This window comes from Neomonachus schauinslandi, chromosome 6, assembly GCF_002201575.2.
Source record: "Neomonachus schauinslandi chromosome 6, ASM220157v2, whole genome shotgun sequence".
Classification (NCBI taxonomy): Eukaryota; Metazoa; Chordata; class Mammalia; order Carnivora; family Phocidae; genus Neomonachus; species Neomonachus schauinslandi.
This window is the reverse complement of record NC_058408.1, coordinates 115,312,326-115,337,247: the sequence shown is the minus strand read 5'-3', so window position 1 is coordinate 115,337,247 and position 24,922 is coordinate 115,312,326. Positions and strand designations below refer to the sequence as shown.

The window sequence follows — 24,922 nt, the reverse complement described above, 5'->3', positions numbered from 1 at the left end:
TATAGTCTTGGCTCCCTCTGCCAGTGGCAGTGCTTAGGATGATTTTCTTTCTCTTGGGGCTTTTGTGGGCTTCTCCAACATGCCCTGCTGCTCCTCCTTCTCCACAGCTCCCCTTCCAATTCAGGCTATGACTGCCTTTTAGTTTCTGTATTCAAACCCACGTTTCCCATTGCTTTCTTCTGAGATTGCCTTGCCCCTTGTCACTCTTGGGTGGGACCTACTTAGATGGTCTTTCACCTTGCTGAGAAACATGGAGAGCAGATAGCTGAGTATTGGGGACCTCTGTCAAAGCTGAGACAGAAAGATGCCTATATTAATATCTGGTCACAAATAAACAAAAAAGTTCTAATGTGGGTAATGCCACATGCACAAATTTTGAGAAGTACAGAGCGGTGGGATGCGGAGAATGGTATGATGTGGTACAAACGAACATATGCTTTGGAGTCAGATGATGTGGCTTGGAATCTGGACTCTGACATTTATTTACTAAAAATTAAAAAAAAAGTTGTAGCAAAATATACAGGATGTAAAAGCTACCATTTTAACCATTTTTAGAGTTTACAATTGAGTGGAATTACATTCACATTGTTGTGTAACCATCCCTACATCCATCTCCAGAACTTTCCATCATCCCAAACTGAAAGTCAATACTCGTTATACAATTACTCCTCTCCCCCAGCCTGTGACAAACGCCAGTGTGTTTCCTGTCTCTATAAATCTGACTTACTGTAGGTACCCTATATAAGTGGAATCATACAGGATTTGTCCTTTTTTTGAGTGTTCTGACATTTATTTTTGCAAGCGTATATTAAAGCTAAAATCTGTCTTGTGAGGACATTGTTGTGAGAGAATCACTTAGGGTAATCTTTGGCACACAGTGTGCCTTCAACAATTTTGCTTCACTTAGTGGGATTTATTCACGAAGGGTGAAAAGGACACGGACCTCGTGTGCCAGAAAAAGTGCGCTTGCGCTCTGTGCTCTCTAGAGGGAGGACAAGGGCTTTGCACTGACCCGAGCGGAAGTCTCGCGAGAGTGTCAGACGCGTGGCGTGAGGCGTGGGAGGAAGGTTGCGCTCTCGCGAGAACTCTTCCTTTCGGCCCTTTACCTGATCAGGCCGGTCTGTCTCCGAGGAAGCTTCCACTCCGATCGCCGGGCGCGGCGCTTCGAGCTGGTAAGAACCGCGGTGGCCCGCTGGGCTGGCGCAGCTCCCCCAGCCCTCAGGTCGAAGGCTGGTTCAGGGCGCCATGACCGCTTGCTTGCTGGGCCTGGGCCTGCCCTTCCCGTCCGGCCTTTCCCTCGACCAGTCCGGCCCCGGGGGTCACCTTTTCTTGACCGTTGGCCGCTCTGGGCCTGTCCTCTCCCCAGCCCTCGACACTCTCTGCCTGGGGGCCACTACCTCTGCCTGCCCGCCTTCTCCCGGCCCCGGGAGTGACAGCTGCAAGGTTTTGCTTGCTCTCGCCAGGGCCTCATGGGGCGAAGAGGCTCCCGTTTTCCAGAACGGGCGCAGAGCGTATCCATTCCCAAACTGTTCGGTGGAAACGCGAGGAAGATATTTTTCCGGCCCTCTATAAGCCAACACAGCGTTACCTACCGTCTCATGTAATACTCCCCACAATCCCGAGAGGTGGCTTGATTCTCTCCTTTTTTACAGATGAGAAGAGCAAGATTTGCTCATTCCTTGATTTATCCCACCAGCAATCATTTATTCATTGCCTATGTGTTCAGGGTGTTGAGGCTAGAGCAATGAAAAAAAATGGGCACAGCCCTTATTTTCGTGAAAGTAAATTCCTGTGGCGGGGCAACAGTGATATAAACAGTCTTAGGTGCCCTGTGATACAACATGGGATGATGCGATCATGAATGACAGCAGTCAGAGCTCTAGAGTCTGTCAGATCGAAAACACAGCTTTTTTCACAATTCCATTTTCTGATGTTTTCTAATCAGGGTAAGGTTCATAATAGCATAACTATCTTTTGAATAGATTTAGTTTTCCATCACCCATTTGGTAATTTGGAAATGTGGTTGTAAGGACTCTTGAATTATTTCCTGGGGTGAGTATGAGACAGGTAATCATGGCTCATTTCTGTACTGGGGTCCTAGCGTGACATTTCTGAACTTTAAAGATTATCAGACCTTTTGAGGAAGACTCACCCAAATGCTACAGTGAAGGTGGGGGTGGTGTATGTACCTTGTGGCTTAGGGAAGTTACTTGGTTTGCTCTTTGGAATGTTTGCTAGCTTGCCTGTTTGTTAAGACAAGTGAGATAATATATGTAAGCTCTAGCCCAATAGTATTCCATACATTTTATTTTCTTTCCTCCTCTTCTATGGGACTTTGATCCTTGGGTCCTTAGGGTAAATCCTAGGGGTCTAAAGTTTTATGGTTTTATGATATTTTGTGTCTAAATAAACCTCTACAATTACATTATTACTGTTGGGCAAATAGGTATTTCAAAAGTGGAAAAAGCACAGTGAGCTATGTAGGGGAAGGAAAATGTGATTCTTACAGGGGGAGGAGATATCCTATTTTAGAATTACATAGGACACGCCTAGCCACCCCATTTTATTAAATCAGCTTAGCTGTGCCAGAATTTCAGGAACCTGTGTAGGGCTTCAGAAAACTGCAGGATATTCTGACACATCCCTACCCCCTCTTGGCTAGTGTTTTTCTTTCTTTTTTTTTTTTTTTTTGAAGATTTTATTTATTTATTTGACAGAGACACAGCGAGAGAGGGAACATAAGCAGGGGGAGTGGGAGAGGGAGAAGCAGGCTTCCCGCTGAGCAGAGAGCCTGATGTGGGGCTCGATCCCAGGACCCTGGGATCATGACCAGAGCCGAAGGCAGACGCTTAACGACTGAGCCACCCAGGCGCCCCTTGGCTAGTGTTATAATAATTTCCCTCCTAGAGTAAGGGTTAGCATACTGGAAAACATTCAGAACCAGTCATCATTGCTGCTGGTGGATTTTTAACTCTGAGTGTCATTTCAAAGAATTAGTATTTTCTGCTGAATTTTTGGTGAATCAATGGCACAAATTCTCCTCTAGATAACAAGTTCACCATTGTGCCCTCAGGGACTGTCATAAGTATATTTCAGTGTAGGCACTCAATAAATGTTTGTTGAATGAATACATAAAATCTTAGTACTGAAGTGATCCCTTTAACATACATTGTGTGGCTAAGGACTTCAGACTCAGACCTGGGATTAAATCTTGGTTCTTCTACTTGGAAGCTTGTGATTATAGGTGATATATATTTAACTTCGTCAAGCCTTTGGTTCTTTATTTTTAAAAAATTATGGTGATATTATGTACTTTAAATGTTTGTGAGGACTAAATGAAATAATGTTTTAAAAAAAGAAACCCTTGGCACATAGATGTATTAAATACTTACTGAATTCATTCAACAAATATTTATTGAACACCACTATATAACAGTGAACAAAAAGACAAAGTTCCTTCCTGTGTGGAACTTACCTTCTAGTGTGTTTTCTGAAGTGGGGTCAGAAAATAAATGATTTCTCCATGTCAGATTGTGATGAGTACTGTGGAGAAATATAATATATATTAAGGGGGAGTGTGTGGAAGGAAGATTTATTTTGTATAGGATAGTGAGGAATGGCTTCACTGAGAAGACAGCCAAAGGAAGTGGTCAGACACCCTAAGGAAGTGAAAGAGTGAGCATAAGGATATCTGGAGGAAAGTGCAAGGACCCTGAAGTGGAAGCATCCTTGGTATGCTGGAGGAGCAGCAAGGAGGCAATTGTGGCTGGACTGAGCAAGCAAAGAGAAGAGCTGGTGAGGGGGGAGGAGTAGGGAGCAGTCATGAGGTTTCTGCAGGAATACTGGAGAGATATAATGGTGACTTATTAAATTGATGAGCTACTTAGTAAAATGTCTTCCTTTGTTATCATAGCCCATTCTCTGACCAAAAGTAATAAAAATAGCTACAGGTATCCCCTGCTTTTTTTTTTCTTTTTTCCCCTGCTTTTTTAAAGCTTGCGTTATGCCACTTTGCTTTTGTTGTTGTTGTTGTTAAATTTTTTGTGTGTGTGTTTGTTTGTTTTATTTATTTATTCATGAGAGTTAGAGAGAGAGATAGAGGCAGCGGCAGAGGGAGAAGCAGGCTCCCCACCTAGCAGGGAGCCCGATGAGGGACTCGATCCCAGGACCCTGGGATCGTGACCTGAGCCGAAGGCAGACGCTTAACCATCTGAGCCACCCAGGCGGCCCCCACTTTGCTTTTATGAAAGACCTGCATTCGTATCTGTTTTCGCTAAGTGAAAGAAATCCAAAGAGGATTTTTGCTTTTATAAAAAAGGGCAAAAACCAAAAATGATGTTCAGCATTTGTTTTGCAGTGAGCCAGAATAGAGGCAGTATGCAGTATGCGCCCAGCAGTATGCACCCCAGCAGCTAGAGTGGCACCACCAAGCTCCTTCCCTGGGAGCTACACTCAGTATCTCAACATCAAGCCACCACAGCTTTGAACTGTGTCTCTGAGGACCAGTGCTTTATCTCAATTAATTTTGTGCATTCGTTTGACTTTTTCGAAAGAAGTATCCCAAGCCTCAGAGAATAAAGATTTGTCACTATGCATGATATACAATAGAATGTGCTCCTGGTTCAGAGAGCACTTTCTGAGGCGTTGCTGAAATCAGTGAATTCAGTATCTCTGTTTGCATACCAGTTAGGTTCCAAGTCTAAAATGACTATAGTAAGGCACCAACCAATATTTATGTATTGGATTAAGTTCAGTTTCATGGAGGCACTATAGATGTCCATGGCATTTTTATTACTATTCCTGCTACTTTTTTTTTTTTTTAACATTTTATTTATTTTTTTGTCAGAGAGAGAGAGCACAAGCAGGGGGAGTGGCAGGCAGAGCAGGAAGAGGGAGAAGCAGGCTCTCTGCCAAGCAAGGAGCCAGATGTGGGACTCGATCCCAGGACCCTGGGGTCATGACCTGAGCCGAAGGCAGATGCTTAACCGACTGAGCCACCCAGGTGTCCCTTCCTGCTACTTTTTAGCCCTCTTAAAGCTTTTGTCTGCAACTTTCATTTTGGCTTAGTTTTCATTATGGATATGTCTGAATACTTTGTTTCAACATAGAACACACAAACAAGGTGAGTGGCCTAGGTGATATGGGGGCCAAGTTGAGCACTTTTACTCTAGTGGGTAGCTTTAAATAGTGTCTTTAAATAGTATGCTTATCAGAGGAGCTGCCATGTAGTTCTTCTCAGCTTGTCTTTGCTTGTTATAACATTCAGTCATCATTTATAAACATCACATCTAGTCTACAATTCTTCAGAGCCTGCCATGGTATTGATCCTTTTTGAATTAGGTAGATTCACTGGCAAGAGAATAAAATAGTTATTTTTTTAACAGTGTTTCTACTTTTTTTTTTTTTTTTAAGATTTTATGTATTTATTTGACACAGAGAGCGAGAGGGAGAGAGAGAGCACGCACACACAAGCAGCGGCAGGGAGAGGGAGAAGCAGGCTCCCCGCTGAGCAGGGAGCCCAACGTGGGGCTCGATCCCAGAACTCTGGGATCGTGACCTGAGCTGAAGGCAGACGCTTAACCTACTGAGCTACCCAGAGGCCCCTAAAATAGTTATTTTGAGGGTGTTCTTTTTACTTCTGATGTGAATGATTTATTCTAATTCTCTTAGCCATCCTTATCCCAAGTCATCATCCTGATTTTGCCTGGTTTGATTATTCAGTGGAATCAAGATGTTCCCTTCTGGTGCTGGTAGTATGTTTGGGGACTCTTGAGGCTTACTATTCCTCTTATTCAGCATTGCCTAGAGTGCGCTACGGATGTGACAGTTTGGTTCAGTGAAGGAGTGAATAACTGACCAAATATGTTAAAAGGTTTTTGATTGTCAGTTTGGTCATAGATAAGAAATTAAGTCTTTTAATACTTGGACACTTACTGATTTCATAAGAACATAATCTTAGGTATATTTTGAGTTTAATTTTGACATTATTGCTAGTCCCCCAGGCTTGAAAGAAGAAAATATTATATCACTTGTTCACTTCTTGTGGGAAAAACCACAAGGTATGTATCATAAAATCAGGGATAAAATGGTATTACTACTGTGATGGTAGATAAGTAACATATTTTCCTATCCTTGACTGTATTATGGCCAGAAGTTTCAAGTTAAAAATAGGGCAGGGCCCCACTTCTGAAAGCCTACCAAACTTCTGTGATGTCAGCTAGAATTTCTGTGGTACTGCAAAAATCTGAGGGGAAAAAAAAATCCTGAGTTGGCTGTAAATACAGTTAATATTTCCCCTTTAACTCACAGACTTCCTGATGTTTGTGAGTCTCTATAGCTGAGCTTTGATGGGTCTGGCCTCAGGAAAAACGCTTTATTTTAGTACCTCTTCTGGGATTATGGTTTCAGTGGCAATACCCTTGTTAGTTTTGTCTTGTTTGAAAGAAAACTAAAAGTAGTGTTACACTGGAAACATTTCCACCTCTGAAAAACCTTCCTGAATTAATGCAGGTCTTAGTGTGACATCAAGTTGATTATCTATGTTTAAAGAACTATACTATACTTACTGTGGCTAGTCTGAACTTGAACATTTGTTTATCATTTATTCATCTATCCATTTATCAAACATATGTTAAGTCTCTGTTGAGTTTAGGGTCACAGCATTGCACAACTTCAGGGACACCACGCTCCTTATGTCAATGCAATAGAGCATGTAGCGTGAAGGAGGTTGGTAATGCCAAGACACCCTTTATTTTTATTTTATTTTATTTTTTTTAAAGATTTTATTTATTTATTTGAGAGAGAGAATGAGATAGAGAGCATGAGAGGGGGGAGGGTCAGAGAGAGAGGCAGACTCCCTGCTGAGCAGGGAGCCCCATGTGGGACTCGATCCTGGGACTCCAGGATCATGACCTGAGCCGAAGGCAGTCGCTTAACCAACTGAGCCACCCAGGCGCCCCGATGCCAAGACACCCTTATCAGGCTATCTGTTCAGCATTAGGGTGTAGAAAGCCAAATAAAACATGATACCTTCTTTTGGGAGTCTCAAGCTAAGGAGGCAACCATGTAACATGTAATTAGAGTAACATGTTATAGGTGTCATGCTGGAAACCTGTACAGATTAGAGTGGCTCCAGAGGAAGGAGCAGCTAATTCTGTTGGCCAAAACTATTGAGGAGTGGGGTGCTTGGTCAGGAAAGGCTTCATAGTGGTGGGACTTGAGCATAGTTAGAGAAGTGGACAGGTGGGGAGAAGGGAACTGGTATTGCTGGCGGAGAGCACTGGGAGAGCCAAGCTGGACAAGGTGAACCAGCCTGGACTGTGCATAGAATAGCTGTGTAGCAGGTCACAGTGTGGGGCTGCCTTGAGGAGATGGCAGGAGAATCATGTTGGAGCAAGAAAGTAGAGAACTTTATTGCCTTTGTAAGAAATTTGGACTTTATCTTGTAGGCAAGTGGGGAGTCATGGGATAGTTACAGTTTATGTTCTCTCTAGATGAGAGAGATGAGATGATCTACTAGGAGTGGATGGTTCTCTTGTTCTGAGACAGCATAGAAATCTTGAAGCAGAAGAGAGGTAAAATCCCCTTTACAATGTAAACATTTTATAAAGATGGCAAATAATGGGCAAATAATGAAGTTTAAGGGAGTCAAGGGGAGCCTGCAAAGTGGTTTGAATGCAGAATTCTTCTAGATTTCTTTTTTATTAAGATTCTTTATTTGTTCACTTGAGAGAGACAGAGAGAGAACAAGCAAGTGCATGAGCTGGGGGGAGGAGCAGAGGGAGAAGCAGGCTCCCCGCCGAGCAGGGAGCCCGACCCAGGCTCCATCCCAGGACCCCGGGATTATGACCTGAGCCGAAGGCAGATGCTTAACTAACTGAGCCACCCAGGCGCCCCTGGAATTCTTCTAGATTTTTATGATTTTTTTCTCCACAGTCTTTTTATGTTTATGTAATATTGAATAAATCACATTGTAGTAACAACTAAAGCTGGCATAAACTGACAGAACAAACACTGACTCTCAGTAACTGTAACTCAGGAATTGAAGTGAGGGAGAGCTGGAGCATTTAGTGTGTGGAGGCATTGGTCAGGATCTTTTAGAGAGGGTGTAGAGATTATTGGTTATGTAGGTGATAGTCAACACAGTTTCTACTGTATTTACATTGTATTTTATAGAGGCACCTAAAAGATGAAAGTTTTTGACATCAGTTATATTTTGATAGACTGAGAATTCCTCCTTTCTAGCCATCTGACTTAAAGTACAAAGGGCCAAAAAATTTAAACTTTCATCATTTAGAAGTATGTTTCTTTTTTTTTTATCTTTACCAAATGTGTTATCCAATGAAGAAGACATTGTTTTCTCCTTATTTTTGGTAATGAATGTCTGAAATGGGATCCCAGAAACTTTGTGCATCATAGATAAAACAGGCGCCTCCACAAACTGTTCATCTGAAATCTGAGGGTTGCTTAATTGAAGGTGATGGCCTTTAGTGTTTCCTTTGCTTTTTGTCATGTGGTTTTGCTTTACTCTTCCTATTTACAAAAATAGTTGCATGTGCATAGACAAGAGCAAATATTTTACATTAATAAAATTTATTGAAAGGGAATGACTAGTGCTGTCTAGATTTTGTCTTCTGGCCTGATTGGATATGCAGGCTATAAGGGTTGTTTTTGGAGAAAAGGGCACCAAACTAGACGTACCATGAGCATGATAATCAGACAGGAATACTGTATGCCAGGTACTGTCCTAAACATTTTACATATAATTCATGTAATTCTCACTGAGTTGGCGACAGTAATAATGGACATCTGGAACAATAGGCGAGGGCTGAACCCCAGCTGGGCTGACAGTGGTGGTCTCAGGAGGCATAAACTACTGGGCAGGGACATTCCAAAAATAACTCGGTAAGTCTTCAGAAGACCCACGGTTGTTATTTCTCTGTAGTGATTAGCAGCAAAACCCTTAAGTCATAGACGTCTTGACGATTTGGGCCGCGGAGCGGGGTGGATACAGGCTAAGAGCTGAAGCAGCGGGGCCGAAGGGAGGCTGGAGAGGAGCCCTTAGGAGCTCCGGGGGCGGAGGGGGCAGGGGGTTGACGGGAGGGGGGAGGTGCCCGAGTGGGCGGAGCCTCCCGGCTCGTCTCCGGCGCCGACGTGCGCGCTCCCAGCGCCGGGGGCTGCTGCCAGCCGCGGGCCGGGCCGGGCCGGGCGGGGCGGGGCTTTTGGTCTCGGGGACCTTCGGCGCTCGAGTCGGGGATAAAGCGTCCTCGGGCTCGTCGGGTTGTTCTCGCGGCGGAGACCCAGCCTGCGAGGTTCGTGGGGCAGGCCAGGAACGCAGTGGGAGCGCTCAGAGTTGCTTGCCACGTTGGGGTGGGGAAGGGGCTCTGTGGCCCCGGCTGTGCGCATGCGTGCTGAGCGGTGACCCTGCGACTGCGGCTTCGTAGGGCTACTGTGCTCTTAGAAAGAGTTGGCGAACCTGGAAAGTTCCATGAATCATTGTTGCTTTTAACTAGAAAAGTCTTACTTGGCATTAGGTGGGGAATTTTGTGGTCGGTTTGCAATTACTGCTTCGGAAAGTTGATGTGCTGGGGTTGATTGCTCGTAGTTACAAGTATAAAGGTAGATCCCAGCGCAATAAACTCTGAAGTGTAAATCTTAAAATATGCTATTGTGATTTCATTATTTTCTTATTTGTTTAAGTCTCTTCAGGTATTAACCTTTATTTGCGAGGTGTAAAAAAAAATTGCGGAGAATCAGATCCTGAATTTCAAAAATACTCGTGTTAAAAGTGGACTGGGGCTAGGGTTAAGACATATATAGCCTTTGAGTTAATGAACTGTGAAATAAAAAAACAACCTTTTATTTTTTTTAACAATAGAGAACGTGTGGAGAAGAAATGTCTCAAGGTAATGTGGAATATTAATTACTTTATAATTAATAATTTTTTCCTGAAAATTTGTACAGTCTAATATATATTGTCCCATCAAAGATAACCAAATTGGCAGTATTACAAACTTAGTAATCCATAGAACGTAGATGTATGCTGTGGATTGTTTTTTAGGGCGTAGGCTTCTAGCAATGATTTGGATGCCAGGAAAATAACTAAAAAGTGGACTTTTTTTTTGGGGGGGGGAGAGGAGGGGCAGGTGGGAAGGGTGACAGTGAGAGCTGGAAGGTGCAGTTAGAGATGACCTGGTCTAAGCCTTCAGACAGACAAATGGAACTTCGAGTGATTGTGATACAGATGTGGGATCAGAATCCAGGGCTCTTGCTGTGGCCTTCATACTTGGCACTGGTACTTGGCAGTGTTTTGATTATTCCCAAACTATCATGACATGCACAGGTACTATTTATTTTGTTAGCATTATCCAAGGAAGAAAGTTCTAAAAAATTGTCATAATTTATTGAGGACTATGAAAATGGACAGAATCTTTTTTTTTTTTTTAAAGATTTTATTTATTTATTTGAGAGAGAAAGAATGAGAGACAGAGAACATGAGAGGGAGGAGGATCAGAGGGAGAAGCAGACTCCCTGCTGAGCAGGGAGCCCGATGCGGGACTCGATCCTGGGACTCCAGGATCACGACCTGAGCTGAAGGCAGTTGCTTAACCAACTGAGCCACCCAGGTGCCCCGAAAATGGACAGAATCTTAATGGAAGTTATTCCAGTAGTATTCCATTGGAATGTTCATTCTTTTTTTTTTTTTGAATGTTAATTTCAAACTCTAGTATTGGCAAATAAAAGTAATTCGTGGGTGTTAATACACTAAAGGAAGAACAAGCTTGTCAGAGAGCATCCAGGACTAGACCTTAGAAACCTTAGTTCTAAACTCAGACCTGTTATGGCTGTGGCCTTTAGATGGGTCTTTTAAACTGTCTGGGCCTTAGTGGCTTCATGTATAAAATGAGAACAGCCTACTAAAGAGATGGCTAAGAGTTTTTCAACTTTAAATTGTGGTTTGTGTTGGTCACAAGAGGGTTATAGCCTTTTGGAAATTTTATGCTTAAACCACATGGTAACGATTTAGCTTCATTTGTGGTTAGTTGCTCAATTCTGGTTTCATGATCTTTGGATTTCGTAATTAGATTTGTGCAAACCACTGTGCAAAAATGGCATATATAGTTTATAGAACTCATTGGGGAAAGCTCTAGGTTTTCCTGGAGCTTTATTTATTTGAGGGGTGCATGTGTGTCTCCCTCCTCCTTCCCTCTACCCCCAAACCTAGAACAGGAATCCTAGAGGCAGGGAAGTTTTAGAAGCACTTAAACTTTTGACTTTGTCTCAAAAAATATACATTTAAGACAGTCTTCTTTTGAAGGTGGTGGGGCAGTGACAAATGAGCTCTAAAGACCCTTATTAACAAGGTGACTGCTTTGAAGGATAACACTCATTTTTTGAAAACGTGATAAATATGTGGGGAAAATCAGTTTTGTAATTTAAATCTCATCCTGCCTTCTGTCCGTAGCTGATAAAGAGAAAACCCAATTTGTGTACTTTTGCCATATTTTGTTCTTGTTAGACAGTTTGTATAGTACTTGTGATTGAATTTAGAAGACCTACTTTAGGGATCTAGTAATAATAGTCAGCACTTAACATGCATTTGAATTTGCCACCCATATGATCTAGAGCTGTGGGGTTTTGGCATTGTGAAGTACATTTTAATTTAATTTTATTGATTACATTTTACACTGTGCCAGGCATTATGGCATTCCACACAAATGGTGAAGACCTAAGAATGGGAAATTTGGCACAGGTGAAAGTTGGTTAATAATTGGAAAGACAGCTAAACATGCCTTGCATAAAACTTTTAAGTGCAAAGTGAAGCACTTTGTGGTAATGAGGTGATACTCCAGCTCTCCCAAGTATGAGCCAACAGTTCACTTGTGTTGCACAGGTATTTTTCAAAGTCCCTACAGTGTGCACCAGGTGTACACTAATGCTTATGCTTAAAACAGGGCAGTTTACAGTGTGAAAAAGAAGTTAGCAAAATAGTTACAGCTGGTCTTTTGAGGGTTGGAAAAAATTTCCACAAAAATTCCTGTCATATTTAGTTAAGGAGGCCCTTCCTTTTTAGAGGTCATATGGCAAAACAGACTGAGGTGTAACAAAATAACAGGGAAATTACAAAGTTTCTTGAATCTTTCAGTTTCTTAGAGGTCACTAGTTTCTCACTATGGATCTTTTCCTGAGATGGTCAAAAGAAAGCCTATTACGCTTCTTCCTCCCATCGTTTTATCTCTGAGGGTGGGGATCACACCACTTTTGTCCCTTTCCAGCTTGTAGCTAGCTATCTGGTCCTAAACCTAGGCTTGAAGATGCAGTCTAGGCCAAAGTTTGCTTCCTTTCAGATGAGGAGTCAGCCATTTGGGGGACTCTACACTGGGAAGGCTTCTGTTGAGCCAAAAGCTGGCTTATTTGAGAAGGTCGTTGCCTTCAGAACTGAGAGGAAGTTCTTTAATATATTTGCCTCAGATGTCTCCTGTTAATCCTCCTCTACTCCCTTTGGGTGATTCTGAACAAATCTAAGTCTTTTCGACAGGTCACCAAGCATTTGAGTGTCGTAATCAAGTCCTCCCGGAGACTTATCTAGGCTAAACAGCTTCCCTTCCTGGAGAAATTTTTCATGGTTTGAAGGTCCCTTTCCCTTTTCTAAATGCCTGTTCTCAAGTGTGTTTTTCAGAAAGAAATTTCAAATTTAGTTTAATAAACATGGAACAGATTAGTCCTGTGACAAACAGTATACTGTTGGTAAATGCAAGCGGTGGTATTTTTCTTTCAGACCCAGCACAGTGCTAACTCATATAGAGGTTACTTTCAATTAAAAATCTTCATCCTTGTAAAAACATTTTATTCTCTTCCACTTTGTCCTCCCCCATTCAAGTTTTAAAAGTTTACATTTCGTTGGGGCTCCTGGGTGGCTCAATCGTTAAGTGTCTGCCTTCGGCTCAGGTCATGATCCCAGGGTCCTGGGATCGAGCCCCGCATCGGGCTCCCGCTCTGTGGGAAGTCTGCTTCTCCCTCTCCCACTCCCCCTGCTTGTGTTCTCTCTCTCGCTGTGTCTCTCTCTGTCAAATAAATAAATAAAATCTTTAAAAAAAAATTTACATTTTGTTTTATAAGATTTAACAGCTATGTAGAGGTTGTTGTGGAATCTGTTTTTATCAAAGTCGTTTGTTAACTGCAACTGTAATGTCTGCTTTCTGTTTTTATCCACGTAATTAGGGAAAACAGGTGAGTAATTAGGGAAAACATACCTCTACAAACTTTATAGACTGGCTTCACTCTTTTATCCCTTTGAGTTGTTTGTAAAAAAATAATCTTAGGATTCCATTTAGTTGTACCTCTGTTTAGCTCATATTCACATTGTCCCCAAAGATAGGATATCACCTTGTCACAGGTCATACTGTTGAGCATCCAGATAGAGTGTGGCTGCAATTTTTTTTTTTTAAGGATTTTATTTATTTGACAGAGAGAGACACAGCGAGGGAGGGAACACAAGCAGGGGGAGTGGGAGAGGGAGAAGCAGGCTTCCCGCCGAGCAGGGAGCCCGATGTGGGGCACTATCCCAGGACCCTGGGATCATGACCTGAGTCGAAGGCAGGCGCTTAACGGCTGAGCCACCCAGGCACCCTGAGTGTGGCTGCAATTACATTGAGTGGCCGGTTTAGTAAAACTGTCCAAGAAGGAAATAACTTTGATGTCATAGGGCTTAGTGAACATCTGCTGGGTTACACTGATTACTGTTTCTAAGTGTTCAGAAACCATCTCTGATTCTAGATCTACCCAAGATAGACATCAGACTTCTTCCAGTGGTTTTTGTTAAGCTTTGTGTGTTTTTCCAGCACTCTTCTGTCTCCGTCTATCATTCTGTCATTGCTTGTGTGCTGTTCTTTCCACTTCTATTTTTTATCTCTTGTAAACCTAAGATTATTAGGAAAGTCTCTGTAGTTTCCCACACCAATGTCTGTAAGCACCTCCCTTATTTCAGAATCCTATGAAATTACTTTGTTAGATTTACATTCTTGAGAGCTTCCTAGCTAGAAAAAACCATCCTAAATTAAAAAAAAAGCCCCACCTAAAAGAGAAAGTTTAAAATTTCCATTTTCCCAATCAATTTAGATATATGCCAGATCTAAACAATGTTCTAAATTCTGTTTACCAAGTTAGTGGTTTGTAGTTGCTTTTCAAAGTAATTATGGATCCTTCTAGACCTTTTAGTCTTCACCTCTAAATCGGTAAAACAAGAACATATGCCCCCTGTGACTTCCTGTGTGTTATAAATAGAAACTTACACCGTAATGTTCTTTTAACTTTTTGGAGGCTATATGCCCTATCAGTTCAGGAAAATTAGTGTTTTTTGTTTTGTTTTTTAGGAATAATCTGTTCCCATGTAAAGTGTCACTAAAGTGGATGCATAGAATTATATGGTAGGAATGCAGTAGTGGTGGGCAGGGAAGAAGAGGCAGTATTAATATTAAGGGTATACTGTGTGCTGGGTCCTGTGTTGGAAGTAATCTAAGTAAGTTAGTAATTGGGAGCTGGTTGGAATGATCATTTGGGGGATGACTGAAGGGTAGTTTTTCGTTGTAATTACAGTACAATTTAGATTGTTACTTATTTTTCTTCCCCCGAAGGAACAGTGAGCAGAATGAGTACCTCACAGGACCAGAGTGGCTGCGCCAGTACCAGAGAACCCCTTTTGAGGTGTTGTGATGCACGGAGGGACTTGGAGCTTGCTATTGGTGGAGTTCTCCGAGCTGAACAGCAAATTAAAGATAACTTGCAAGAGGTGTGACGTGCGCTTTTTTCTTCCCTTGTCTGGACTCTTAGCACAGGGCTGTTTAGAGCATGGCCAAGGGCTTGGCTTCTCTGTGCCAACCAAAAAGTTTCACCCGATGCCTTGCATGGTATTTCTGAAATCTTGGTTCCTTTTTTTCCCCAAGCACAGTTAAGCAGGTGGTAGAAGAGTCTGGAAAACCTTGCACTACCTTAAAGAGTTCAGTTCAGCATGCGTTTTTTTAATGGCTGCTGTGTGTGGTCCCTATCCCAAGGACTGCCATCAATAAAAAGTAGCAAACTTAATGAATACTGTACTTCTCAGCTGTGTCCTTGATGCATGAAGAGTGGCACGTCATCATGTCCCCTATCATTTTTTAACTTGGTGGTGGCATGGTTTTGTTGGTGGCATGGTTCTGTAAATAACTTTGTTAGATCAAGCCAGAATGAAATCTCTTTGTTCCATTGACCTAATACTATTCTGTTGGTGAGTGGGAAGACCCAAGTATTACATGACTTTGAAATACAACTTTATTATACAGAAAAAATTTGTTTTAAAATAGTTCTTTTGTGAATTCTCATGGATAATTTATAGCTGTTTTGATTTTTCTCCTTAGGATTTTTGTATTCTTTTTTGAGTCGCTATTTGCTTTCAGAAACATTTAGTTTATAGGTTTACTTAGACTGTCCGTCCTCATGGTCTTCTGTCTGTCCACATGCAGTGGCACATCTCTTTACTGAATTGGCCTCCTGTAAATGGATTGCTCATTCATAGAGTGAGACAAGAGATAAGGGCTAGCTATTAATATTCCTGTCTTACTCCAATGACACATTTATAAGACTATACGTTTTCAAATTATATGGAAAACAGAGGGGGATTAGTATTACATGATATATTCTTTTATTTTCTCTTGATTACTTTAGGCCACCCAAATAAACCTGCTCCTCTTTGGAGGGAGGTGGTATTGAAGGAGGATTTTAGAGCTTATGAATGCTTTTATGGCTGGAATTCTTAAACTGGGTCCATGGGGGCTTTGGTGCTTCCATGGGTGTGCTTTGGGGACCCTAAACCCCGAAATTACAGGCAAAATTTTGAGTATATGATTATGTATTTTTCTGGGGAGATGCTCCATAGATATGATTGGATAACTGAAAGGATTTGTGACCCCTGAAAGTTTAAGAAACTCACCATTCTGTGGGAAATACCATTCTTTGGGCTTATAACAGTAGTGAAGCTAACAGGTATGTGTTTCCTAGGTCAAAGCCCAGATTCACAGCTGCATAAGCCGTCACCTGGAATGCCTTCGAAGCCGTGAGGTGTGGCTGTATGAGCAGGTAGATCTCATCTATCAGCTTAAAGAGGAGACACTTCAGCAGCAGACCCAACAGCTCTACTGGGTAAGGTGGCTGCAAGGCTGTAATTGGTTTGAGTATGGTTTCTGGTTTCCACAGAATGTCTTTCCTATAATGTAGCATTAATATAGATCGGGTATAAGTTTAATCTCAAGTGCTGTTTGTTAACTTGGATATATTTGGTGCTTTTAGTATCACTGTGGCTAGATGGTTTCATTTTTCTTACAGTTACTGGGCCAGTTCAATTGTCTTATTCATCAACTGGAGTGCACCCAAAACAAAGATCTAGCCAATCAAGTCTCTGTGTGCCTGGAGAGGTAAAGATATTTTTTACTTGTTTTGACTTTTGGCTCTTTGATTCGTTGTATTTATTTATTTTTAAAAAAATTTTGTTTATTTATCTGAGAGAGAGATAGCATGAGGGGGGGGAGGGTCAGAGGGAGAAGCAGGAAGCCTGACATGGGGCTTGATTCCAGGAGCCCCCGGATCATGACCTGAGCCCGAGGCAGACGCTTAACCAACTGAGCCACCCACTTGTAACTCATTGTATGTCTTGGATTTAACCTGACTTCTCTTTTCCTGTGATAAGATCATCCTACTTTATATACTTAATGTTATACGTGGTGGTACATAGTGAAGTCATCTGCCTTTGATGAGTTTCTTAGAAAAGTAGTCATTTCAAATTATTCACAATTTGGCTTTGTTTTAGATTAATACCGTTATTCCTTAAAAATAGATTTTATTTTTTTTTCCAGACTGGGCAATTTGACCCTCAAACCCGAAGATTCAACCGTCCTGCTCTTTGAAGCAGACACAACTGCTCTGCGCCAGGCCATCACCACGTTTGGATCCCTCAAGACCATCGTGAGTAGTGTTGATCTCAGATAATTCATAGAGCACTTCTCAGATCTATGGACTCACAGATGGTCTTAAAAATTTTTACTATGAATAGTGGCTTTCTTGAGCATTTGGTAAACTTCAGAAGTGTCATGTTCTGATTAAGTTGATAGAGCATTAGGCTGGTAGCTCTTGGAATGTGGTACTGATTCACAATTTCCAGAATTGATCTTGTATCCTTTTAAATAACTTTTGACATATTTCTTATAAAATCTATGGTTTGAGAGGTCTTTAATAAAAAAAAAAAAAAAGGTCTCATTTGGGTCTTGTTAAAAGCAGTAATACTACCAATTCTGGTGACGAGTTCTCATGTATGATGATAGTTATGTAGTAGAGAATTCTCACATTTCATAACTACTTGTGTAGGTCATTGAATTTAGTGTAAAGAATATTCTAGTGAAATGATAATGCTTTGATTACTACTTTTGAAATTTAGGAATTACAGTTTCACTTTTTTGGAATGAAAGCATAACATTAATAAACATGATTAATTTGCTTTCATTTTATAGCAAATTCCTGAGCACCTGATTGCTCATGCTAATTCATCAAATATTGGGCCTTTCCTGGAGAAAAGAGGTTATATCCCATTGCCAGAACAGGTAAAATTTCATTTTTGTTTCTGGTAACTAAGTTATTACTTGGCTATATGTCTTTGGCTTTTGACTAAACCACTTTTTTTTTTCCTACCATTTATTTGCAGTATTGCACCAGTGGAAATGAGTTAATTTATGCAATTAAACACTCCCTTTGAGACTGAACGTCAGATAGAAATTTAGAGGTTTTATAGATGTTGTGAGAGAAAGTCATTGTTACCAATTAGTTCATAAGACATTATCATTAGCTCTTTGATTGGGGTAGTTCTGTCTTAGGGAACATTCTCTTTGTAATTCTTAAGGGAATGTGAACATAGAATGGTAGATGTTTTGAGTTGAGAGCAACCCTGGGCATGAGCTATACTTCTTGTTTTATATGGAGGCTTAGAGAAGTCATGTGACTTGTGCAGGGTCAGTGGCAAGCCAGAATTAGAAAGGTTGGGTCTGCTGCTTTTCTGGTGAACTTTCCATGGCATTTGGCATTGCCTTGTTAAGCATAAGAGTATTATGTGATTAGCAGAAGTCAGCATCCAGCACCACAGCTGTCTCTCTCAGCGAATGGCTCCTTGGAAGCAAACCTGCCAGTGGTCATCAGGCTCCTTACATCCCCAGCACCAACCTCCAGGACTGGCTCACCCAAAAGCCGACCTTGGAGAATAGTCAGGTGTGTTGCTGCCTTTATTGTTTCTGAGGTAGATGGTGTAGTAGATGGTTTCAGTTTTTAACTCATAGTTTATGTCTGTTTTTAGTTCTAGGCTGAAAATATTTTTACAACTCTTTATTATAACAGTGACACCTCTTCACTCTAGATAGAAAGTTTACAAAACAGACTTTTAAGGAAATACAAACTCATAACCCCAACATGCAGAACTAACTACTGTAACGTTTTTGTTTACATACTTCCATTTTTCTGTGTGTACATATCTTCAAAAACATGATTCTATAAATCTTGTTTTGACTAGCAGATTTTTTTCACTAGTAGAGCATGAATATATTTCTCTTTCATTTAATTTCTTCCATAAAATCCTTAATAGTACATAATATTTTGATTGGCTGTAACTTAAACTCCAGTTTTCCTGGGTATAAACAGAGTTCCCCTCAATAGGCAGGAGTTAAGTTTGTGCACATTTCTTGATTAATTCCTTAGCAGCAGAATCCTAGAAATTGCATTTCTAGAATATAATTCTGCATACCCTTTAAGACTTTTTTTTTAAGATTTTATTTATTTGACAGAGCACTAGTAGGCAGAGCGGCAGGCAGAGAGAGAGGGAGAAGCAGGCTCTCCCCTCAGCAGGGACCCTGGGATCATGACCTGAGCCGAAGGCAGCTGCTTAACCAACTGAGCCACCCAGGTGCCCCTACCCTTTAAGACTTTTGATCCATATCGCCAGTTTGGCTTTCCAGGAAGTTGCTACCAATTTATATTCAGAAGAATATTCAGAATATTGAGGGTGCTTCCTTCCCTGAAACTTCTTGAATAGTGGCAATCATAAGTTCCTTTTTTTTTTTTCCTCCAAATTTGATACAGAGTAACAATTTTTACTTTTGTTTTGAAGTTTCTTTGCTTATGGAGGTTGAATATTTTTCATGTTTATTAGCCGCCTTGGATGAGTTGCCTAATCATATCCTTTGTTCATTTTTGTCTTCTTTATTCATAAAGGTTTATTATATAGAACTAATAGCCTGTTTTCTGTCAGATATGCTACAAATGCTTTCTCCTGCTTTTCTCTTTAGTATTTTTTAGTTTTTTTTAAACTGCAGAAAATTAAATTTTTTGTTACTGAAATGTATATATTAGTATCTCAGTAGAGAAATCCTTTGTCTCTTGGCCTTATCTACTTCAGTTTAGAAACACTGGGCAGTGTAATAAATGTGGAGATAGAACTTTTATCATTGAACCCCAAAGCAGCCATAATGTTCTGGTGAACTAATACCGTGTACTTCTTGTGTAGACTTCTGCCAGAGCCTGCAATTTCTTCAGTAATGTCTGGGGCAACCTAAAGGGTTTAGAAAACTGGCTCTACAAGAGTCAGCAACAAGAGGTTCCTGAAAAACCAACTTACCAAAAGTGTAACAGCCATTCTTCTATCAGTTCTTACGCTGTTGAAATTGAAAAGGCTGGAGACCTGGACCTTCTTGATCAAGATGAGATGGACCTTTCTGATTGGCTGGTGACTGCTCAGGAATCCCAGAAGCTGGAGAAGCCTGGGAAGGGTAGCTGTGAAACCAGTGAGAAGTGGAAGCTCCTGTTGCAGGTGTTCCAGGAGCCCTATAGTGTGAATGATTGGCTTGTCAAGCCCGATTCCTGTACCAATTGTCGGGGCAACCAGCCCAAGGGTGTGGAGATTGAAAACCTGGGCAATCTGAAGTGCCTGAATGACCACTTAGAGGCCAAGAAACCCTTGTCCACTCCCAGCCTGATGACTGAGGATTGGCTTGTCCAGAACCCTCAGGACCCATATAAAGTAGAGGAAGTATGCAAAGCCAACGAGCCCTGTACAAGCTTTGCAGAGTGTGTGTGTGATGAGAACTGTGAGAAGGAAGCTCTGTGTAAATGGCTTCTGAAGAAAGAAGGAAAAGACAAAAATGGTATGCCTGTGGAACCAAATCCTGAGCCTGAGAAGTGTATAGATTCCCTGAGTGTGTGGCTTTGTCCTTCCAGAAAAGAGGCAACGCAACAAGCTAAGATGTCAAAGGCAGTGGCTCCTTCTAGAATTGCGGATTCCTTCCAAGTCATAAGGAACAGTCCTTTGTCAGAGTGGCTCATCACACCCTCATACAAAGAAGGTTGTCTCAAAGAAGTGCCGAGTACTGAAGACAGAGCTGGCAAGCAAAAGCTTACGAACCCCGCGGCCACTTCCTGGTGTCCCTTTAACACAGCTGACTGGGTCTTGCCAGGAAAGAAAATGGGAAACCTCAGCCACTTATCCTCAGGAGAGGACAAGTGGCTACTTCGAAAGAAGGCCAAGGTGAGCACAGACATCAAAGTAACACCATTTGAACTAAGTAGATTTATACTTTCTTAATCTCAGATCTTGGAAATGGGCCAGATCCTTAAATGTGTTAAATGTTGCTTGGCCTATTAATTTTGATGGAAGATTTGGGATGCAGACTGAAATTTCTGTACATTTTCCAGGCCCCCGGCCCCCTTCCTGTAGGAAAGAAAAAAACAAAACAAAAAAACCCAGAGTGTTTTATTGGCTGTTTATGGAAAAGATTAAACTGTTGTACCTTTGCTCTTGCTTATGAGAGAGAATGGCCAACAATATTCCTTATGGACACTAGACTATTGGGAAGACGAGTTAAGTTGGTCCCTTGCTTCCCAGTTGTCATGGAGCAACCCACCCTTGTTGTCTTCTTGCAGGAAGTATTACTGAACTCACCGCTACAGGAGGAACGTAACTTTCGCCAAGACCGTTATGGCCTCCCAGCAGTTTGTGACCTCTTTGCCTGTATGCAGCTTCAAGTTGACAAAGAAAAGTGGTTGTATCGAACGCCTCTGCAGGTGCGTGCAGGCCACTAGCCTAGCAAAATCAGATTTTAGCTGTTTGTGTTTCGTCTTCAGTATGAATTCACACTTTGCCCACCGATCTGTGTTCCTGTTAATGGTGTGTGTGCTAGGCAAGTGAGCATGGCTGGGGGGATCATAGCCGTTTCAGGTATTTCACTTGAACTTACTTTATGAAATAACTAGGACATACTTGAAAGTGACCTTTCAAGATGATTTAGCTGTCGGGGGAATTGTCAGAGCCCGTGTGGATTTTAGTAGCTTATTGAGAAATGAGTCAGAGCTCTAAGGGGGTGGGGGGAGAGATCTGCTTTTATCCTATAGTGAAGTGACACTAATCTTTGGGCTTTTCTTCATAGATGTGAAGGAGTGGAACACGAGTCAAGCAACTTTTCTGCAAATTACCACACCTCCATGGGCCGAGTGACTGTGCGGCTTGCCAAATCATAGTGTTTCTCCAGTCAGCTTAGTTCCTTTTCCTACCTAATTTTGAGCTAGTGAAGAGAAATAAGTCATCAAATTATGAGTTACAATGTAAAGGAAAAAGGCTGTTTGTTGATGCTGAGGTGATTCAGTTCCTTCTTACAGAAGTATTAACTCAGCCCTACACTAGAAACACAGCATCTTGGTGGATAGGTCTTTTTCATAAGCCTCTACAGCTCCTTAGATTGGATTATTACTAGAAGTACATTAAAACACTGTAGTTTTAAAAATGAAATAGTTCTATAATCAAGGTGTGATGTATTCAAAAGCTAGTACGCTTCCCTAACCTTTTGATTGTCCTCCTTTAGATGCTTCCCTTGCTGTGGGTTTTCTTCCATTGGTGGTGGAAATGATTCTTCTGTTTAATATATAGTGTATTTCACACAAATAGTTAACTTTGCCAATATATTTTTTTCCTTACCAAAATGTGTATTAACAATCTTGGCAATTTCGGACATTAATTACATTTGAACCTACATGTCAGATTCTACATTATTTTTCTTCTTTTAAAAGAGATTCAGCTACTGCAAATTTTGTTTTTCCCTTTTCTAAGTGTTATTATTAAAGTATCTAGTGAGCTTTTAGAAGAGCTCCATATTGCTTCAAGACTATGTTCAAGGTAGTCCTAGCTGCTTTCAAAATATTCTGAACTACAGGTCAAAGAGCCCTAGTGCTGACTAATCAATCAAAGAGCAAAAGGCAAGACATGTTGGAAACGTAGTACTTGAACTATTTGCTATCTTAAGGGTTATTGGTGCATCCTGTGTAAAGGGAAGCTGAGCTTGACACCTGGTGCTTTTAACTAGGGTATATTAAATGTCCTCTCACTGCAAGCATAGCATACCTATACCTCTGAAAGTAGAATGCAGTGACATTTTAGTGAACAGGCCGTTTTGAACACTTGTGCCTTGGGGTGTTTACTGAAGCTTTATGAAAACTTGATGTTTTCTCAGTATCCTTAAAAGTCACGTCCATGCTTTAAAAGGTTTCTCTGTAGGAAATGCGATTTATAATGTTTTTAAATTCTCTAAGGTAAGATACCGTAGCTGCTTTCTAGGCTTTTAAACTATTAAGCCACTCAGCTTGCCTGTATGTTATTGTTCATACTTTTCAAGTTTGTGATATGGTCATCTAAAAACCCTTTTGTGCAAACTTCACAGTCCCACAGTCCTTGCCATACAGTTTCATTAGACTTCTTGACCACAGCTAAAAAGAGCCTCTTATTTTTTTGGCTCCCCGCCGCCGCCCCAATACCACTTAGAACTTTAATAAAGGTGGCAGGTAAAAACTTAAGGAGCCTTTTCCATTATCTTAGGTTGCAGGAAAACTTTGTAGTTTTTGAGGTTTAAGGATGTATTCCTAACTTTACACTCACCACCATGCTAATGAGTATGTAAAACATTCTTCTGCATTGATGCATTTTGTACCCACTCCATTAAAAGCATTAACAGCCATAGTTGTTGTGTGTATTTGTAAAACTACCTTGTCACAAAATGTTCTACCACGTTAATCTTTGGGTAGGAGTACAGCTGAGAAACAACTTGAACATAAATTGTTTTTATATTCACTTAAATATCAGTATATTTTATGAATCTTAAATTAGTAAAGCGTATACTAACTTCATTTTAAGTCTGCCTGCAGACTTCAGATCTGCTCTTTTAATTTTTAACCTCTCTATGAACTATATTAAACTCTTTTTTTTTTTAAAAAAAACGAGGCCTTCAGCTAAGGTTCAGTGCTTTCCTGTCAGATTCCTTACTAGGTGCATGCCAAAGCCCTATTTTCCTCTTTCCCTTCATAATAACCACCCGTTGTTTAGTATTTATTACGTGTATGTGTAATGTACAGCGCAACTTAACTTCATTTCATAGGTGAGAAAACAAGCTCAGAAGGTAAATAACTTGCCCTTACCTTCTTTAGCTTTCCCAAGACTTCCTTAAACCCTTGTAGCTCGTTTCTTTCCTCTAATTATGTTTCTAATTATCCTCCATAAGGAGGTGAGTTAATGAGTAGAGAGTTAAGCATGATCGTTGGACAGAGTATTCTAACACAGTACTCTAATGGCATAATGGTTAATCTCTAGTATCTTGAGGTTGTTTAGTGTCAACTCTATTGAAGAAAAATTGTAACCTGGCTGTTAGTGGTGCCAAGTAGCCCTTCATTTCAACACAACCAAGAAAACATGTTGGCCCAGTTGGGGCAGACAAAAATGCTAAGAGTAACTTTCACTTTATACCCAGAAAAATGCTTTTAAATGGAGACGCCCGCTATGTTTACACTTTGGTTCTATTTTCACCTTTTTATTGGGAATACAAGGCAATGTTACAGTTTCAGATCATTAAATAAACAAATGTGTTGATACCGTATTGACAACAATCATGACCTGAATTCTGTGAGTAAGTAGTTTTCCAGCTCAGGGGGTAGAGGAGAACCACATTACTCAGCCACCAGAGTGTTCTGGCTTCAACTCGGGCTAGAAGGAATGCCAGTCCTGGTCAACCATCCAGGATCTTCACCACAGCAAACTGGAATCTCCAATTTTTCAAACTAACTGTAGGAAAAAAGAGTAATTCCAGAGTGACCTACAAATTGATGTGGACGACTACTAAAGTGTCCCCCACTCCTAAGGTGGCAAAATCCTCAGAGTGACTGTTGGAGTAAGGAGCCTTTCATGTGCTCCCAGTTATTATATAGTGCATAGAGGCTGGTAAGCGTCAGTCCTGCTAGACCACCTCGTGCTACCCCTCGAAGGCCACCTGGAAAAGAGAAGGGGGAAAAAACAGCCTTGTATTGCATAGTGTCCTGGCATCAATGGATTAAGAAATGTTATCATGAAGTTGAGACACACAATTCATGTTTATAAATATTCCACCTCAAACAGGAGAATAACAGTCCTAAAAGTAATATAAGAAACCAAGACTGGTTCAAGACAGAAATTCCCTCACATCACTTGTTTAAGAATACGGTATATGTATTATTCACAACCTTTTCCCCTCACTTTTAATTTCATAATTTATAGCTAAGATCATGAGCATTAATAATTTGATTTTTCTCAATCTCATTTGTTCCTATAACACTCCAGACAAGATCTGATGCATATTATTGAAGTCCCAAACAGATCAATAATTTCCTGCTAGTCCTAGAACCTCACAGGCACTGACAACTGATTTAAAGCTATAATATAAACAACGTGACACCCTCTTTGGAAACAATATTAAACTTTGGACTCTGGACAGGTCCTCTATTAACTCTGAAGACTCAAGAAGTAGTGGTGATAAGATGGCTATATCAGGCTTTGAGTCAGGTGCCAACA

At 41.0% G+C, this 24,922-nt stretch overlaps 2 protein-coding genes across 7 annotated transcripts in view; one reads left to right on the top strand and one right to left on the bottom strand.

Moving 5' to 3' along the window:
* Positions 1-1,044: 1,044 nt before the first annotated feature.
* NCOA4 (nuclear receptor coactivator 4) lies at positions 1,045-23,063 on the top strand. 6 transcript variants are annotated; one of them, XM_044916535.1, is made up of 10 exons: positions 1,048-1,172; positions 9,878-9,905; positions 14,634-14,788; positions 16,033-16,173; positions 16,357-16,445; positions 16,884-16,992; positions 17,535-17,624; positions 18,136-18,282; positions 19,571-20,587; positions 20,983-23,063. In XM_044916535.1, the coding sequence occupies exons 2-10, from the start codon at positions 9,896-9,898 to the stop codon at positions 21,139-21,141; spliced, it is 1,917 nt and encodes a 638-aa protein (XP_044772470.1). In that variant the 5' UTR covers positions 1,048-1,172; positions 9,878-9,895; the 3' UTR covers positions 21,142-23,063. The 6 variants fall into 6 exon arrangements, with proteins under 6 accessions (XP_044772473.1, XP_044772470.1, XP_044772468.1 ...); XM_044916537.1 differs by lacking the exons at positions 1,048-1,172; positions 9,878-9,905 and adding an exon at positions 5,141-5,174 and having other exon boundaries at positions 18,139-18,282; positions 20,983-21,123; positions 21,486-23,063; XM_044916538.1 differs by lacking the exon at positions 9,878-9,905 and having other exon boundaries at positions 1,045-1,172.
* Positions 23,064-23,549: 486 nt separating this feature from the next.
* The window catches only part of LOC110589213 (mitochondrial import inner membrane translocase subunit Tim23), a 29,882-nt gene continuing 28,509 nt past the window's right edge, over positions 23,550-24,922 (bottom strand). Inside the window, exon 7 of the mRNA XM_021699701.2 lies at positions 23,550-24,365. Within this exon, the coding sequence (XP_021555376.1) occupies positions 24,250-24,365 (116 nt within the window). The 3' untranslated portion in view covers positions 23,550-24,249. The remainder of the gene's footprint in view (positions 24,366-24,922) is intronic.

Excerpts from the sequence above, each read along its gene's own strand:
- NCOA4 (XM_044916534.1), top strand. The coding sequence starts at position 5,141 with ATGGGGGCCAAGTTGAGCACTTTTACTCTAGTGG. Across the intron at positions 5,175-14,633 it reads GAGCACTTTTACTCTAGTGG|GAACAGTGAGCAGAATGAGT; the intron begins GTAGCTTTAAAT and ends CTTCCCCCGAAG. Across the intron at positions 17,625-18,138 it reads ATATCCCATTGCCAGAACAG|AAGTCAGCATCCAGCACCAC; the intron begins GTAAAATTTCAT and ends TGTGATTAGCAG.